Raw genomic sequence first — 17,828 nt, forward strand, 5'->3', positions numbered from 1 at the left:
GTATGATAGGTGCAGTGTAATGTGTTGTTTTACAGGGTCAGCCATAGTAGTACGGCGCCCCTGGAGCAAATGACGGTTAAGTTCCTTGCTCAAGGGCACATCAACAGCTTTTTCCCCTTGTCGGGTATTCTAATTTCTAGGATACCTGCCGCTCTATAGGCAGGCCCGGCGTAGGCAGGCCCGGCGTTGGCAGGCCACTTAGGTTTTGACCAGGATCATTTTGGGTTAACCCAGAAGTAAAATCTCAAGTAATTTGGTCTGCTGCATGATTAACTTACACGGAACCCTAACCGCCATCGTGCATAAATGTATTTTGTCCCCCCACACCAGACTCGATCACGACACGCAGGTTAAAATATCAAAACAAACTCTGAACCAATTATATTAATTTGGGGACAGGTCGAAAAGCATTAAACATTTATGGCAATTTAGCTAGCTAGCTTGCACTTGCTAGCTAATTTGTCCTTTTTAGCTAGCTTGCTGTTGCTAGCTAATTTGTCCTAGGAAATAAACAGTGAGTTGTTATTTTACCTGAAATGCACAAGGTCCTCTACTCCGACAATTAATCCACACAAAACGGTCAACCGAAACGTTTCTAGTCATCTCTCCTCCTTCCAGGCCTTTTCTTCTCTTGACTTTATAATGCGATTGGCAACTTTCATAAATTAGGTGCATTACCGCCACTGACCTCGTTCGTCTTTCAGTCACCCACGTGGTTATAACCAATGAGGAGATGGCACGTGGGGTACCTGCTTCTATAAACCAATGAGGAGATGGGAGAGGCAGGACTTGCAGCGCGATCTGCTTCAGAAATAGAACCGACTTCTATTTTAGCCCTTTGCAACGCAGACGCTCGTTGGTGCGCGCGAGCAGTGTCGGTGGAATAATTGAATAACATAGATTTCTAAATTTATTTTTCAGTAGTCAGCCTGTTAGAAGTTGAGAGTTAGGTCAGTTTGTGAAGTCTCCACCCTCGCAAAAGGAAACTCTCAGTCCCTACAGATTCTTCATTCTACAGAATCTGCCCACAAAAGATTAAGACCAGGTTGGAAAACATACTCAATGGAAGTCATTCAGAGAATGTGTATGTGTGTGCATCCCGGATTGGCCAGCATGTGTGAGTTTATGTGTGTCATGTTAGAGCTGGGGGTGTACCAGTTTGAAGTATGACAGAGTTTAAGGCCAGGCACCACGCCCTCATAGGGTAATTCGTTACCCTTAATCATATCACAATCAACTTTTACCAGTTGAATGTTGACACAAATTATATTACTTTTCTGTATTAAAATGTTCTGAAGTATGTTATTAAAATATGCAAAGAGGCAATATCTCATATGGATGTATTTGCATATGAGGCTAATCCATTTTTCTGGACATTGGATGATTTGACGTCAGCCTAAATATTTTGGTTTAATTTTGTTAAGATGCTCCAGGACCAGACTTTTTTTCATTTTTCTATCAGTAAAATACTAAAGACATGCTGAGAAATTCAAAGAAAATGTTATCTAGAATTTAAAAAACCGACAACATACTTTATCAACAATTCCCTCTGGACCAGTGTGGGGAATATTCTGTATCTAAGGATAACCACACAACATGTAGTAGATACAGATGTTTCTGAGGCTGAGAAAAATCCGTTGGCATGTGGAAAGTGTCTGACGTTCAGGAAATGGCAGTTAAAGACAAGTTCACTGATGCCTAGACCCAATCACCATCTCTTTCAAAGTAAGTTAAACAATGATGTGTAATTTAATGAAGTGAGCTTTTAAAAGTATTAATGTATGTCCATTATAAAGGGGTTAAAATGTATGAAAATGTTGACGACGGTAATATGATTAACTAAAGAAAATATACATTTTCATCAAGTTTGAGACATTTTTATGTTTACTTTCTTGAAAATGCTAATATTATTGGATAAACATTTCAGCCTGTGATGCCTGGCCTCAATATGAGATGTAGGTTTTGGATGTTAGCCACGTGTTGGTCCGGTCCCCTCTATCCATTGCCTGTGTTGCTTTTAGGCTAATATTTACCCAAACAAGGCCTGCTGGCAGGGGCGCCGCCAGGGATTTTGGACCCCATGAATAGATATCACATTGGACCCCACCACCACAGGCCACACCAACCCTGCGCAATTGCTGTAACCACACACCTCCAGAACCCAATCGACCCATTCAAAGCTTTAAATAAATCTACCTTCGCAGGCTTGCAACTCTGTTGTAGTCCAATATTTACTGTAGGATATTTACTGTAGGATATTTACTGTAGGATATTTACTGACAGTGAGTTGTGACAATATAACACTGTGCAGACATGCATGCAACATTCTGCATACAGTGGAATTCACTATTTGATGTAAGACTGATACCCTCTATAAGAAATGTGCTAAAGGCCATCTTTTACACTCTTACACTGAAAAATTCTCTTAACATTAATGAATAACTTAAAATAAATATAACTTGAATATACATTAACATCTTATAATTAAAATAAATGAACATTATCATCAATAGAATGATATAACAAACAAAAATACTAAAATCAGCAGCAGATGTTTGAACTAAGTAGACATACCAAGCAGATGGAAATGGAAAGGCCTGATGGTGGCGCTAGAGGAAAGGTCAAGAGGTCACCAAACCAACAGGCTTCTTCCACTTGGGGTCTTGATTGTGCACAACAAATTTTATGGTCAATCCAGCCATTACTTTGAGATATATCTTGTTCTCAGTCTGTTCTCAGTCTTGTTCTCAGCCTGTGGGCATCATGTGTGTAGTGATCCAATATCCATAGCCATTTAACAGTTATCACTGGCCCTTGTTCAGCCTTACTCACCAAGAACCCAGCACCGAGGCTTCTTGCTAGCAAAGTCCCTGATCAAGTCTTTGAAGTCCAGCTTTCTAGCTAACTGACTTTCAATGGACAGCATAGCAAGACTGCAAAGCCTGTCCTGGGACATAGTGGACCACAAATCGTTTTTTTTAATCAGTTTTAGCCTACTGAAAGCTCTCTCGCCACCAGCAACAGTCACAGGCAGTGTGCAAGACATACATAAAGCAATGCACACTTCTCCAAAAATGCTTTGCATCTGCATCTTACAAATTGCATTCAGGAGACCAAGAGGGGACAAGTTAGGGGGGAAAGTGGCACCATATACAGTGTTCAGGTGTCTTACTTCATTATGAAACTCAGGTGTAAGATCTCTGGAATACTTAATGATCAGTGGTTGGCACACAGAAGGGACTTTATCCTCACTAATCTGCCCAACTTTCAGAACAGCAGAACATTCTTCTACAAGTTTTGCAGTGGTGTGGAACCTAGTGTCCAAGTCACTTATGATGTTGTCCATAGCAGTAAAAACACTGTGTTACGAAACACCGTTGTTGCACTGTCCTGAGCTGTCTCCTCTTCAGAGGTCTCATCATGGAATCTCTTCCTTTTCCTCTGTGTTCCCAAACACCGCTGCTGCACTGTCCTGAGCTGTCTCCTCTTGAGAGGTCTCATCATGGAATCTCTTCCTTTTCCTCTGGCGGCTGTGTTCCATGCTAAATTCAAATCAAATTGAGGTGCAACATCCATTTGCGTAGCAGTCAGTGTTGTCTCAGACAGGAGAGACTCTCATCCATCTCTAAGAGGCTGCATCTCTTCCTTTAAGGCTCTGATATTGGCTGCCTCTGTGTCAAGTGAGATTTTTCCTGACTGGAGAATCACATTCCTGTCCACAGTGCATTGCTGTACCTGTAATTATGCCAATTGACATGTCATTCAACACAATGCTGCTCACCTCCTTCTTCAGTTGGGAGTAGGGCTGGTTCAGGTATATGGGGATGGGGAGACAGGGCTGGTTCAGGGGTATGGGGAGACAGGGCTGGTTCTGTGGGATGGGGAGACAGGGCTGGTTCAGGGGGATGGGGAGACAGGGCTGGTTCAGGGGGATGGGGAGACAGGGCTGGTTCAGGGGGATGGGGAGACAGGGCTGGTTCAGGGGGATGGGGAGACAGGGCTGGTTCAGGGGGATGGGGAGACAGGGCTGGTTCTGTGGGATGGGGAGACAGGGCTAATTCAGGGGTATGGGGAGACAGGGCTGGTTCAGGTGTATGGGGATGGGGAGACAGGGCTGGTTCAGGGGTATGGGGATGGGGAGACAGGGCTGCTGAGCCTGAAGCTGCATCTGTTGGGCCTGGCATCAGGCAGGGGCAGGGACAACTGATTTAGTAAGAATAGCTTGCTAATAGTTTGCCTGCATTGATTAAATGTCGGCTAAAAGAGGAGCGAAATGTAAACACAGAATATTCTGTGAAGATATTTAGTAACTCATGTTAGAGGAGCAAAAGTAGCCTATTTCACTATGGACTGAGCTAACAGGATCATTTCCACCACTCACGGACGACACCCACCTTCCTTTGTGAAAAATTGGGTGACATACTGTCGCCCTTTCTTTTCTCTCTCCTCTTCTTTCTTTTCATTTTTGGAAGCCAGATTTTTCTTTAGGAAGCTGAGAGATGATGTTCCACTGGCACTCCTCACTGGCAATTCACTGCTAGTAAGTACCGTTCGTGCCTGGTTTGGGGGCAGGACCGAACCATTTCAGGTCAATAGAGGGGGGGGAGGTTGGACAATACAAAGGCTCTCTGGATGTTTATTTCAGCCTATGTGGTTTCAACTTTAAAGCAAATGGCTCCCTATTCTCAATATAGTGTAGTACATTTGGGACATTCTCCATGTGTTTCGGACACTCTGTTATCCCACGACTCTGGTTGTTTTGTTCCTTGGCATTCTTCCACTGGAACAGAAAGGAACAGAATGTCACATCAGAGGAACACTAGTACCAACTGGGAACACCTTTTTTACTAAAGTCAATAAGTAGGCAATAATGCATTACAATGGTGTCATAATGCATCGTAAGACTTATCATAAGCACCCTACGCTGTGTGCTCTTGCAGATGGCATTGAACATAAGTCATATTAAAGTGAACTGTTACTCTGTTGATTTTGATACAGTATAGCCATCAAAGATAGTAGCCGATACTAAGCAGGGATTGTACCATTCTAGTCTTAAAAATAACAGTACGGGACAGTTAACCCCAACCTGATCCTTCAGCCAATCCCTTAATCCCATTTGAAGAATCAACGGTGGGGTGGGTGAGTGCTACACTTTAGGCCAATGCGGTTAGCTTCAGTTTGAATTTGTGTGGTTTGACAGTTGGCTTGTCCTTGGACTACTAATATGCTAGGCTATTGCTTTTAGGATCTGGTGTGGTGGGTGTTGGATTGTCCTCAAAGTGCTAAACTAAGCTAATAGGCTAGGCTAATCCTGTTAGCATTGACCACTTTCTCTCTCTGGGAACAGCTGGTCATACAGAAACACTGCAGCAGTGTAGCTGCAACTGTGGTTTTAGGACGGTATTTAAACCGTATTCACTGTTTGAAAGGTTGTTGTATGTTTGCTGGGTTCTGTAACTGATTAGCTAGATGGCCGTGTGCTGGACATTGTTACGTCAGGAGACGCTAGTTTCTTTTTAAGGAGAATGGAGGAGAGAAGTCTGTTTTGAAAGTTGGATGGAGATGGATGGAGATGAATGGAGATGAGGTAGAGAAGGAGTGATAATTGTTTGAAGAGGGGGACGTTGAGGAGGAGAAGAGGGGGGGAGCAGACTTACGTAAGGGGATGATCCTCTGACAACTTCCTGTATGACCCGTTGTAGCTGGCTCAGAGACAGGAAGTGGGGTATGGGGATTCCGTCAGTGTTGTTGTCTGTGTCTGTGCCTCCCTTCAGCCTCAGGCATTTCAGATAGCCCTGTAATTGACCCTTGAAATTGAATGGATTTGACCTGCCAGTGTGTCTGAATCTGTGTGTCTGTGTGTGTCTGAGCAGATAGAGCTACTGGTCTGCTGTCTCTAACCCCAACTGCACTGTCAGTCTCTGTAACAGTTGGGATTATAAATATATCTAGGATTATGTCTGAGTTAGAATGAATCTATCCAGGATTACTCCCGAGTAGGTGTTGAGTCTGGATTAGAGTAATTTTGATTTGCCAGCGGTCACCTTTCTGCCCGTGTTGACACCTGCCAGGGAGTTTATGAGATGCCTGTCTAATCATAGACGTATCCAACGGCTTTGATTAGATGTTAGCAATGAAAGTACGAGAGAGTGGAAGATCAGATGTGTGAGCTCATAGCACTGTGTGTGTGAGAGAGAGAACCTGTCTCACTGTTTCCACCTCACATGGCAGTGACTCATGACTTCCCTGCTGTATGAGAAGACTTGTTATTTAGTCGCTTAAGTCGCTTAAGATCTTTAGATATAATATGGTGATGGAAATCATGTGACAGTGTAGAGTATCTGCCTGTTGTGTGTACTCACACACTCTGTCTGTCTGTCTGTCTGTCTGTCTGTCTGTCTGTCTGTCTGTCTGTCTGTCTGTCTGTCTGTCTGTCTGTCTGTCTGTCTGTCTGTCTGTCTGTCTGTCTGTCTGTCTGTCTGTCTGTCTGTCTGTCTGTCTGTCTGTCTGTCTGTCTCTGTCACGTCCTGACCCTTGTAAGATGTCATTTTCTATAGTAGAGTAGGTCAGGGGGTGTTTTGGGTGGTTTTCTATGTTTTCTATTTCTATGTTTAAGTTCTAGTTTTTCTATTTCTATGCTGGTCCTCGTTGCCTCTAATTGGAGATCCTATTTAAGTTGTTTTTTTTCTATTGTGTTTGTGGGTAGTTGTTTTCCGTTTTGTTAGTTACCTGACGGAACTGTTGGCTGTCGTTTTTTTGTTTAAGTGTTTTCATTAAAGTAAAGTATGAGCACTCTACACACTGTGCCTTGGTCCCCTCTATACGACGCTCGTTACAGTCTCTCTCTCTCTAGCTCTGGCTCTCGCTCTCTCGCTCTCATACCTTCAATTCAAGGGGCTTTATTGGCATGGGAAACATATGTTAAAAAGCAAGTGAAGTAGATAGTATGCAAAAGTGAAATTAAAGTGAAATTAACAATAAAAATGAACCGTAAACATTACACTCACAAAAGTTCCAAAAGAATAAAGACATTACAAATGTAATATTATATATACAGTGTTGTAATGATGTGCAAATGGTTAAAGTACAAAAGGGAAAATAATGAACATAAATATGGGTTTTATTTACAATGGTGTTTGTTTTTCACTGGTTGCCCTTTTCTTGTGGCAACAGGTCACAAATCTTGCTGCTGTGATGGAACACTGTGGTATTTCACACAATAGATATTTATCAAAATCGGGATTGTTTTAAAATTTTTTGTGGATCTGTGTAATCTGAGGGAAATATGTGTCTCTAATATGGTCATACATTTGGTAGGAGGTTAGGAAGTGCAGCTCAGTTTCCAACTCATTTTGTGGGCAGTGGGCACATAGTCAGACCTGGCTCTCAAGAGAAGACAGGCTATAGCGGGCTTTCTCAATAGCAAGGCTATGCTCACTGAGTCTGTACATAGTCAACGCTTCCCTTAAGTTTGGGTCAGTCACTCAGTCAGGTATTCTGCCACTGTGTTGTGGTGGATAATTTCTGTATTCCCAAATGAGGAGAAACAAACTTCACACACCAGTCAGAGTTATACTTAAACTACATTTTTAATAATAAGAGCTTTGTACTGACTTTCAATGATGCACCATTTCTAATGAACCATTGAAAGTGATAAGACAATGGCTACTGAGATATTTTATAGCAAAAATCTACCCCCCTAGTCGACGTAACAAACCACAGATCTTACAAACAGTTCACAAAGGGACTTTATAATTGAGAAAGGAGTATCCCGTAGCCAGATAGCATTCGCTATAAATTATCGTTCAGTTTGGTCCCTAAGACGAGGTTCTAATCTCATTCCTGGTACGTCATAGCACAAAAACACCAACTCATCCAATGGCATAAATCAATTGTCAACTCTAGATGCTCCCATCTCAAGTAAAACCCCTTCTCGACCCCACTCCTGGACAAGCTCACTGAGGGGAGTGAGCCTCTAGGTCATACACTATCCCAGGATAAGTGCAACATCAGAGAGGACATACAATGGTTCCAGACACTGCCATACACCTCCCCCCAATGCCAAAGGAGGGAGTGACTTGCGCACAGACAATGTGGAGAGAAGTAATTGGTTCCCCGTTAATCACACCATCCCTTCACATGGTTTAAAAGATACATTCACATATGAAGACAATGTTCCATCCTGTCCTCTTCCCTTTCTGATATTCTGCATAGCACCAGGGATATGCGAAAGACAAGCCTGACCTCTCCCCTCTCTGGGCCCCAAGTGACTGAGTCCCAGCTGAGGGAAGAAATGCAACTGCCAACACTAGAGTCTATTAGAAATACATTCTAATAGACAAGTATATCACACAAGCATATTATGCAGATAATACATCTTAATTACTTATGTTACCCAACTAATTCTGATTTATTCACCACAGTGTACTCTCTGTTTAAGGCCAAATAGCATTCTAGTTTACTCAGTTTTTTTGTTAATTCTTTCCAATATGTCAAGTAATTATCTTTTGTTTTCTCATGATTTGGTTGGGTCTAATTGTGTTGCTGTCCTGGGGCTCTGTGGTGTCTGTTTTAGTTTGTGAACAGAGCCCCAGGACCAGCTTGCTTAGGGGACTCTTCACCATGTTCATCTCTCTGTAGGTGATGGCTTTGTTATGGAAGGTTTGGGAATCGCTTTCGTTTAGGTGGTTGTATAATTTAACGTCTCTTTTCTGGATTTTGACAATTTGCGGGTATCAGCCTAGTTCTGCTTTGCATGCATTATTTGGTGTTTTACGTTGTACACGGAGGATATTTTTGCAGAATTCTGCATGTAGAGTCATTTTGTGAATTCCTGGTTGGTGAGCGGACCCCAGACCTCACATCCATAAAGGGCAATGGGTTCTATAACTGATTCATGTATTTTTAGCCAGATCCTAATTGGTAAGTTGAATTTGGTGGCATAGAATCTTGCCTTGTTTCTCAGATCGTTCACAGCTTTGTGGAGTTACTTGTGGCGCTGATGTTTAGGCCAAGGTATGTATCGTTTTTTTGTGTGCTCTAGGGCAAAGGTGTCTAGTTGGAATTTGTATTTGTGGTCCTGGTGACTGGACCTTTTTTGGAACACCATTATTTTGGTCTTACTGAGATTTACTGTCAGGGCCCAGGTGTTTTTTGCCTATTTTAACCGCACACTTGTTGTTTGTGTACATAGATTTTATAATGTCGTATGTTTTTCCCCAAACACCACTTTCCACCAATTTGAATAGCAGACCCTCATGCCAAATTTACTCGGAGGCTTTTTTGAAATCAACAAAGCATTAGAAGACTTTGCCTTTGTTTTGGTTTGTTTGTTTGTCAATTAGGGTGTGGAGGGTGATTATGTGGTCTGTCGTACGATCATTTGGTAAAAAGCCAATTTGACATTTGCTCACTACATTGTTTTCACTGAGGAAATGTACGAGTCTGCTGTTAATGATAATGCAGAGGATTTTCCCAAGGTTGCTGTTGACGCATATCCCACAGTAGTTATTGGGGTCAAATTTGTCTCCACTTTGATGGATTTGGGTGATCGGTCCTTGGTTCCAAATATTGGGGAAGATGCCAGAGCTATTGAGGATGTTTAAGAGTTTTAGTATAGTCAATTGGAATTTGTCTGTATATTTTATAGTTTCATTTAGGATACCATCAACACCACAGGCCTTTTGGGGTTAGAGGGTTTTTATTTTGTAGTTCGTTCAAGGTCATTGGAGAATCCAGTGGGGACCTAGAACTAGCATCTCTGTTTTGTCCAAGTTTAAAAGTAAAACATTTGCCGCCATATACTTCCTTATGCCTGAAACACAGGCTTCCAGGGAGGGCAATTTTGGGGCTTCACCATGTTTCATCGAAATGTATAGCTGTTTATCGTCTGCATAGCAGTAAAAGTTAACATTACGTTTCCGAATGACATATACCATCTCTCTCTCTTTCAGATGTACCACTCAGACCACATAGTCGATTTCCTTGACCTCTCCTTCACTATCCCAATCCCTGGAGCCTTGGGCCTAGCATCAAACCATTGAACCAACCCCCTGTCCTATATCCCTCCACATATCCTATACCCCCACCCCAGCACTCACACAGCCTTTTCCCCTACCCCCTGTCCAAACCCCCATACCCAGAGGACCATGGACAGCCCCCCCAAGCTGTCTGGCGAGACCCTGATCGTTCATCACATCCCCCTGGTACACTGCCAGGTGACCGGGGGTCGGCAGGGCTACAGCGGAGGAGGAGGGGGGTCCCTGAAGAGATCGAACCAACCAGAGAACCTGGGCCTGAGCCCCACCACCTCCCTCCCTGAGCGAGATGTACTCCAGAGGGAAGCCCTAGTGTACAGCAGCCTCATCCAGACCTCTACAGGAAAAGGGGGAAGAGGGGGAGGAGAGAGTGGAGGACAGGGAGGAGAGAGAAGAGGAGGACAAGGAGCAGGAGAGGGAGGAGAGAGAGGAGAAGGAGGGAGAGGAGGAGGAGGAGACGGCAGCACAGGGAGCGATAATTTGTCTCTGACGTCCAGTAACTCGGAAGACCAGGTGATGGTGGCCAACACTCTGCCCAGGGTGAAACCAAGGGAACAGGCCAACAACCCTCTCCGGCTCCGCCACAACCCTTTTCTGCTCAACACAGAGGAGGATGATGATGAGGAGGAGGAAGAGGACGAAGACGATAGTGATAATCTCAACGGTTACCTGGAAGATTCATCCTTCCATCTCCATGGCAATACAAACTCCGCCCTAGATGAGGAGGGAGACGGGGTCACGCCCTTTCACCTCCACGACCTGGGGTTCACCACACACGAGCCCTTCCTGTTGCAAAGCACCCTGGGAAAGCACTCCTGGGGCTGCTCTGGGGGACGGGACTCCTTCAGGGGTGTTGCCTCCGATCTCTCCGCCCACCTGGAGGGCCTAGACCTGCTGGCATTGGATGGTCCTCGCCGACACGGCAGCAGCGGCTCCACCCTCTCCATGGACTGCGGAGAGCAGGAGTGGGCCGAGGATGAGGAGGAGGAGGAGGAGGAAGACCCAATGAGGGGTGGTGGGAGGAGCAGTAGCCAGGCTGACTCGTCTTCCTCCAGCTCCGCCCACCAGCTCTGCTCCTGCTACGGCCACGAACACTTCCCGGAACAGTTTTCCCAGTCGTTGGAATGCCAGCTGGGCTACGGCAGTGAATCGTCTTGTAACAGCTCGGATGGCATGCTGGTCAACTTCAGTGCCATTTATAATAAGATCAATAACAGTGTCCCTTTGACCTCCTCCGAGCCACCTCCTCCTGCCACGACCACCAACCTGAACAGTTCCACTGACCACTCCTACACCTCCTCTGTCTGCACCTCTTCTGTACTGGATGGGGAGGCAGGGAGCCCAGGAAGCGCCAGAGACAGGGGTGCTTTCTACCTAGACCTCCACACTTCCCCCACCGAGCCCCCCAACTCTCATCAACCATCTTGCTCCTCCAATAGCACCCTGCCGTTTGGACTCCACCCCCACACCAACACCTCCTCATGCACCTGCTCAGCCGAACACCAGGGGGCTCTAGATCTGGACGCCAACTGCAATTCTTACCAGCCTCCCCACCACTCAGACTCAGGAAGTGACCTCACATCCCATCTGCAGGTATGAAATCCTAAATCTCCTTCTGTTGAGCCTTCGAGCAACTGCTCCATGGGCGCCGTAGTATGGCTGCCCTCTGCTCCAGCCTTTCCGAGGGGATAAAGAGGGAGTCAATTTTTAGTTAGAATTGTATTTAATTGCACAATAGAGTAATCATTCTTCTTCTTCTGCTTCTTCTTTGGCAGAGCCAGGCCCGTCTTGTGGTAGCCACCCAGAACTACTACAAGCTAGTGACCTGTGACCTTTCATCTCAGTCGCCACCGAGCCCTGTGGGAAGCTCCGCGTCGTTTACCAGCTGCTCTGATGAGCACAGCAAGGAAAGCCCCGCTCCTGACACGCCCAACGCCACCAAGCCAACCGAATACTACCTGTTCAGACGGCCACCTGGGGGACAGGAAAAGGAGGCAGAAGAGGAAGATGAGGAGGGAGAGTTGTCACAGGTAAGTGGAGGAGGATGTTGGTTCTGAAGCTCAGTTGTTGGAGCATATTGTCTGCAACACAATGATAGAGGGTCCGATGCCCTGGACCACCCATATGTATAAAATGTACTGTAGGCCACTTTGAAAGTGTGTGCTAAATGGTATAATTCGGTTTTTTTAGAGTCAGAGTTCTGTTTTTTTTTTAATGGGGGTGATATGTAGCTCTTAGGTTCGGAGAGGTGAACCAGTGTTACAACGTAAACACAATCTTTCCAGGGGTAAAAAAATGTAAATGCTCTTTATGTCTTAATGAATGACAACTCAATTCATATACAGAGCTCAGATAAGGGAGGTGGGGATTGTGATTTCTATTACCAACATATACAGTACCAGTCAAAAGTTTGGACACACCTACTCATTCAATGGTTTTTCTTTATTTTTACTATTTTCTACATTGTAGAATAATAGTGAAGACATCACAACTATGAAATAACACATATGGAATCATGTAGTAACTAAAAAAGTGTTAAACAAATCAAAATATATTTTATATTTGAGATTCTTCAAAGTAGCCACCCTTTGCTTTGATGACAGCTTTACACACTTTTGGCATTCTCTCAACCAGCTTCATGAGGTAGTCACCTGGAAGGTGTGCCTAGTTAAAAGTTAATTTGTGGAATTACTTTCCTTCTTAATGCGTTTGAGCCAATCAGTTGTGTTGTGACAAGGTATGGTTGGTATATAGAAGATAGCCCTATTTAACTGCACCTCAGATTGCAGCCCAAATAAATGCTTCACAGTGTTCAAATAACAGACACGTCTCCACATCAACTGTTCAGGGGAGACTGCGTGAATCAGGCCTTCATGGTCAAATTTCTGCAAAGAAACCAACCTCCGTGTCTTTGTGAGATGCAGAGTAGGCGAACGGCTGATCTCCGCATGTTTGGTTCCCACCGCGAAGCGAGGAGGAGGTGTGATGGTGTGGGGGGTGCTTTGATAGTGACACTATCAGTGATTTATTTAGAATTCAAGGCACACTTAACCAGCATGGCTACCACAGCATTCTCCAGCAATACGCCATCCCATCTGGTTAGTAGGTGTGTCCAAACTGTTGACTGGTACTGTACCTCCTTGTAGCACCATAAGGAAATGTTATAACTTAGTATGACCTCCGACTTCTAGAACCTAATCAAATAAAATGTATTTATATAGCCCTTCTTACGTCAGCTGATGTCACAAAGTGCTGTACAGAAACCCAGCCTAAAACCCCAAACAGCAAGCAATGCAGGTGTAGAAGCACGGTGGCTAGGAAAAACTCCCTAGAAAGGCCAAAACCTAGGAAGAAACCTAGAGAGGAACCAGGCTATGAGGGGTGTCCTAGCCACCGTTTTTCCTAGCCACCGTGCTTCTACCCCTGCATTGCTTGCTGTTTTAGGCTGGGTTTCTGTACAGCACTTTGTGACATCAACTGACATAAGAAGGGCTATATAAATAAATTTGATTTGATTAGGTTCTAGAAGCCTGTCCTCTTCTGGCTGTGCCGGGTGGAGATTATAACAGAACATGGCCAAGATGTTCAAATGTTCATAAATGACCAGCATGGTCAAATAATTTGATAAAGTAATGTATAATTTGCACTACTAAAGGAGTTATTGATATGTTACAGTGTTCTTGTGATAAGATTTATATTGGAAAAAACATCCCACTCTTTGAAAATACGCCTTGGAAAACATAAATCCACTATTACACGTAAAGATATCACCTCATCAGTTGAGACACACTTTTTTAAATGTATTTTTATTTCACCTTTATTTAACCAGGTTGGCTAGTTGAGAACAAGTTCTCATTTGCAACCACGACCTTGCCAAGATAAAGCAAAGCAATTTAACACATACAACAACCACCTTCCGGAGACACCTGAAACCCCACCTCTTTAAGGAATACCTGGGATAGGATATAGTAATCCTTCTAACCCCCCCCCCCCCCCCCAAAAAAAAAAGATATAGACGTACTATTGTAAAGTGATTGTTCCACTGGATATCATAAGGTGAATGCACCAATTTGTAAGCTAAATGACGTAAATGTAAATGTAAAAAACAACAACACAGAGTTACACATGGAATAAACAAAACATACAGTCAATAATAATACAGTAGAAAATAAATTAAACAAAAAGTCTATATACAGTGAGTGCAAATGAGGTAAGATAAGGGAGTTAAGGAAATAAATAGGCCATGGTGGCGAAGTAATTACAATATAGCAATTAAACACTGGAATGGTAGATGTGCAGAAGATGAATGTGCAAGTAGAGATACTGGGGTGCAAGATAAATAAATAAATGAGAGACACTTTATAGAACAACATCATTCTATTCATGAATTAGGTCGCGTCGGGATGGAAAAAGTTCATCCACCACGTAGATGGTAACTATGACAACAAATTACTCCAAAAGAGAAGCCACGTGGACTTGTACATTCAATTCTGTATCTCCACACAGTTCAAACATACAATTAGATTTCACCTCCTTCCTATAAGCCAAATTTAGACCGTTATACAAGAAACACTGTCCATATCAGATTTTGCATATCGTTTATGAGTTGGCCCCACATATTTCTGAACGGCTGTTCCTGATGTCCTTTGTGGTGGGCTATCTCATGAATTGATATGATGTATTTAGATGAGCGGACACCTGGGGCGGTTGATCTGTGAGTTGCCCTTCTTGCCTGGTCCCATACCCTATAATTCTCTATTTCTTTGTGACTAATTTGTATACAGATAGACGAGGGGTCGCGTCCCTGATGGCTGATGAGTATCAACCCTGATTAGAACCACCTGCTACTCATCTGTAGTTCTTTATAAATGCTGTTTTGAATTCAAATAAAATTGTACCTACACACTAAAAAAGGCTGTAAAGCCGAAATGGCTTTGTACACTATCCCTGATGCAGTGAAAATAATTTTTTAGAAATGAAAAAAAATTACCTTTATTTTACTAGGCAAGTCAGTTAAAGAACAAATGCTTATTTACACCGATGGCTTAATGCGACCATCTTTTTGAGTGGAAACCCATTACACCTGTTTGTTTGTCTGGATTGGCACGTTTAATTGCTGGTTTAAGTCCCAGGCCAGGCGACGTAATAGACCATTACTACCATCTATTACAGTTGTACTGAGGCAGCTGGGAATCCTGTAAGGGTGTATTCCTGGAGAGTGTGTCTGTCCCAGATTCTGTCTACATGCTTTCAGTGGGTGTTGACCCAATAAAAACAGTTCTATTTACAGTAGCTATCAGTGCTGCAGTCTGAGGATATCCATGCTGTTATTGGGGCTCCCGAGTGGCGCAGCGGTCTAAGGCACTGCATCTCAGTGCTAGAGGCGTCACTACAGGCACCCTAGTTCGTAACCAGGCTGTATCACAACCGGCTGTGATTGGGAGTCAAGTAGGGCGGCGCACAATTGGCCCAGCGTCGGTGTAGGCCGTCATTGTAAATAACAATTTGTTCTTAACAGACTTGCCTGGTTAAATAATAAATAAATAAATAAATAAATTAAAAATGTGTGGCTCTCAAGGACATATTCTGTCATCAAAAGTATCTCTTGTGACTTAAGGTAACATCAGTTGCTGAATCAGAGGAAAAATATTACGGTGATCATTCAAATAATGAAAAGCCTTGATGTTTAGTTGACCAGTTGAATCATTGTTGTTGTACCGGTATAGACCCCATAAGTGGAGTGGCTGTGGGTATTGGAGGCTTGGTGAACTTGGATCTAACCCGTCTCTATCCCTCTCTCTCCGCAGCGTGATGAAGATGAGGAAGAGGATGATGACGAGGAAGAGGAGAGGAAGAAGAGGGAGCAGCAGCAGATGGGCGGAGCCTGTTCAGAACTCATCATCGAGGGACAGGTGTACGTTAACATCTCCCCTCCAGTGGTTGACCGAGGACCCATCGGAGGCGGGACTCCCCGCCCCCGTTCCCGTAGCTACGACCGGAACCTGGACAAGTCCCTGCCCCCTCGGCTTGGCTCATTGGAGCGCATGCTGAGCTGCCCTGTTCATCTCAGTGAGGGCGCCGCCCCCCTCGGCCCTCCCACTCCACCACGGGTCACTTCCTTCGCAGAGATCGCCAGGAGCAAGAGGAAAAACGGAGGAAGCACTGGCTCTCCTTCTCTCAGGATGGGGGGATGTACAGATCCCTTCTCCTCCACCCACTCAGCCCACTCCCACTCCTCGGCCGACTTCTCACCCATCCTGGAGAACCTGGGTCAGGGTCCGAGCCACAGGCACAGTGTGCCCTTCCAGCGCTGCTACAGCCAGGGCAGTGTGGACCGCCACTCACCTGGTGGTGGCGCCAGAGAGACACGCGCCACGACTGAAGGTAAGAAGAGAAGAGCACCTATTAGGAGCTTTAGTTATATAAAATTATTATAGCCATGTTCCAGCCTGACTACATTGCAGTCACCTGCCAGATGTCACAATGCGTGGATAGGTATTTAACATATCAACTAACCACATCATATGATATAGCAATCTGATGCCTGATTGTTCAGTCGATGATGTTGCAGGCAAACCATTGATGCCTGCAGCGCGACTGCGACGCAACCAATACCTTTTTATTTATTAGGCGCCTTTGTGGACAGGAGATCCATTAAAAAGATGTGCTTCCTGTTGCATAGGGTCAAGGGTCATTGGCTGAGGTTGTTTGGTTGATCATTGATAAGTGCAGTGGTATGTAGTGAAAGTTTGGCTGTTTGTGCGTTTTATTGCATAACACAGCTGGTAAGAGGTGAGTTTGTACTGTAACTCATCTAACTTCATGTTTGAAGAGAACTGGGGACAGGGAAAAGTGTTTTGTGTGTGTGTGTGTGTGTGTGTGTGTGTGTGTGTGTGTGTGTGTGTGGTGCGTGTGCGTGCGTGCGTGCGTGCGTGCATAGGCTACTGAAACTCACTTTAATCATATAGTGTTGTAAACTTTGTCAGCAAGGGAACTGGGTAGCAAGGGGAACTGTGGCGAACGTGAGACGAATAGGAAAGTAGAGACAGTAGTTTGTACTGCAGAGAACAGTGAGCTATACGCTAGCTACATACACAGCTTCTAAGGGTCTAGTGCTATAGGGTGTTTTGTGGACAGTGTTTATTTTCCCCCTCTACTCTATGTATCAACTAGTTTGGTTGTCTATGTGCTTTATACAATATCTTTCCTTTCCATATTATGTTTGAACAGATAAGAATCGCTGTGACCAGATATACTCTAGACATGCAGTAGCCAAGATGTACAGTAGCCAAGATGTATAGTGTGTGGGAACAGAATTAAATAGTATGTGTGTATGTGTGAGCGCAGGTGGTGAGGATGATGATGATGATGATGATATAAACAGAACAGGCCTTTTCCCCCTGCTCACTGTGTTTGTCCCTTCTGATAATAACGCTCTGGTCCTTGACGTGTCCTTTCCAGGCCTCAGGACTAAAACTACAGTGACAGACAGTTGGAGTGTTTGTCCCTGCTGATAATAACGCTCTGGTCCTTGACGTGTCCTTTCCAGGCCTCAGGACTAAAACTACAGTGACAGACAGTTGGAGTGTTTATCCCTGCTGATAATAACGCTCTGGTCCTTGATGTGTCCTTTCCAGGCCTCAGGACTAAAGTGACAGTTGACAGTGTTTGATATTCCTATGAATTCCTCTGTGGAACATTGAGTGTCAGAGGAATCTGAATGGAATGTTCTAGTAGGACAGACAGACTGGCCAGCTGTTCCCAATGTTGGAGGGACTCCGAGAGAGAATG

General features: G+C 44.3%; 1 protein-coding gene across 3 annotated transcripts in view; it reads left to right on the forward strand.

Moving 5' to 3' along the window:
- The window catches only part of LOC106585891 (AP-4 complex accessory subunit RUSC2), a 65,893-nt gene that overhangs the window by 10,051 nt on the left and 38,014 nt on the right, over window positions 1-17,828 (forward strand). For all 3 annotated transcript variants that reach the window (XM_014172613.3, XM_014172614.3, XM_014172615.3), the window contains exons 2-4: window positions 9,954-11,630; window positions 11,813-12,067; window positions 15,845-16,421. In XM_014172613.3, coding sequence (XP_014028088.3) covers window positions 10,149-11,630; window positions 11,813-12,067; window positions 15,845-16,421 — 2,314 coding nt within the window. In that variant the 5' untranslated portion in view covers window positions 9,954-10,148. The remainder of the gene's footprint in view (window positions 1-9,953; window positions 11,631-11,812; window positions 12,068-15,844; window positions 16,422-17,828) is intronic.

This window comes from Salmo salar, chromosome 24, assembly GCF_965601325.2.
Source record: "Salmo salar chromosome 24, fSalSal1, whole genome shotgun sequence".
Taxonomy (NCBI): Eukaryota; Metazoa; Chordata; class Actinopteri; order Salmoniformes; family Salmonidae; genus Salmo; species Salmo salar.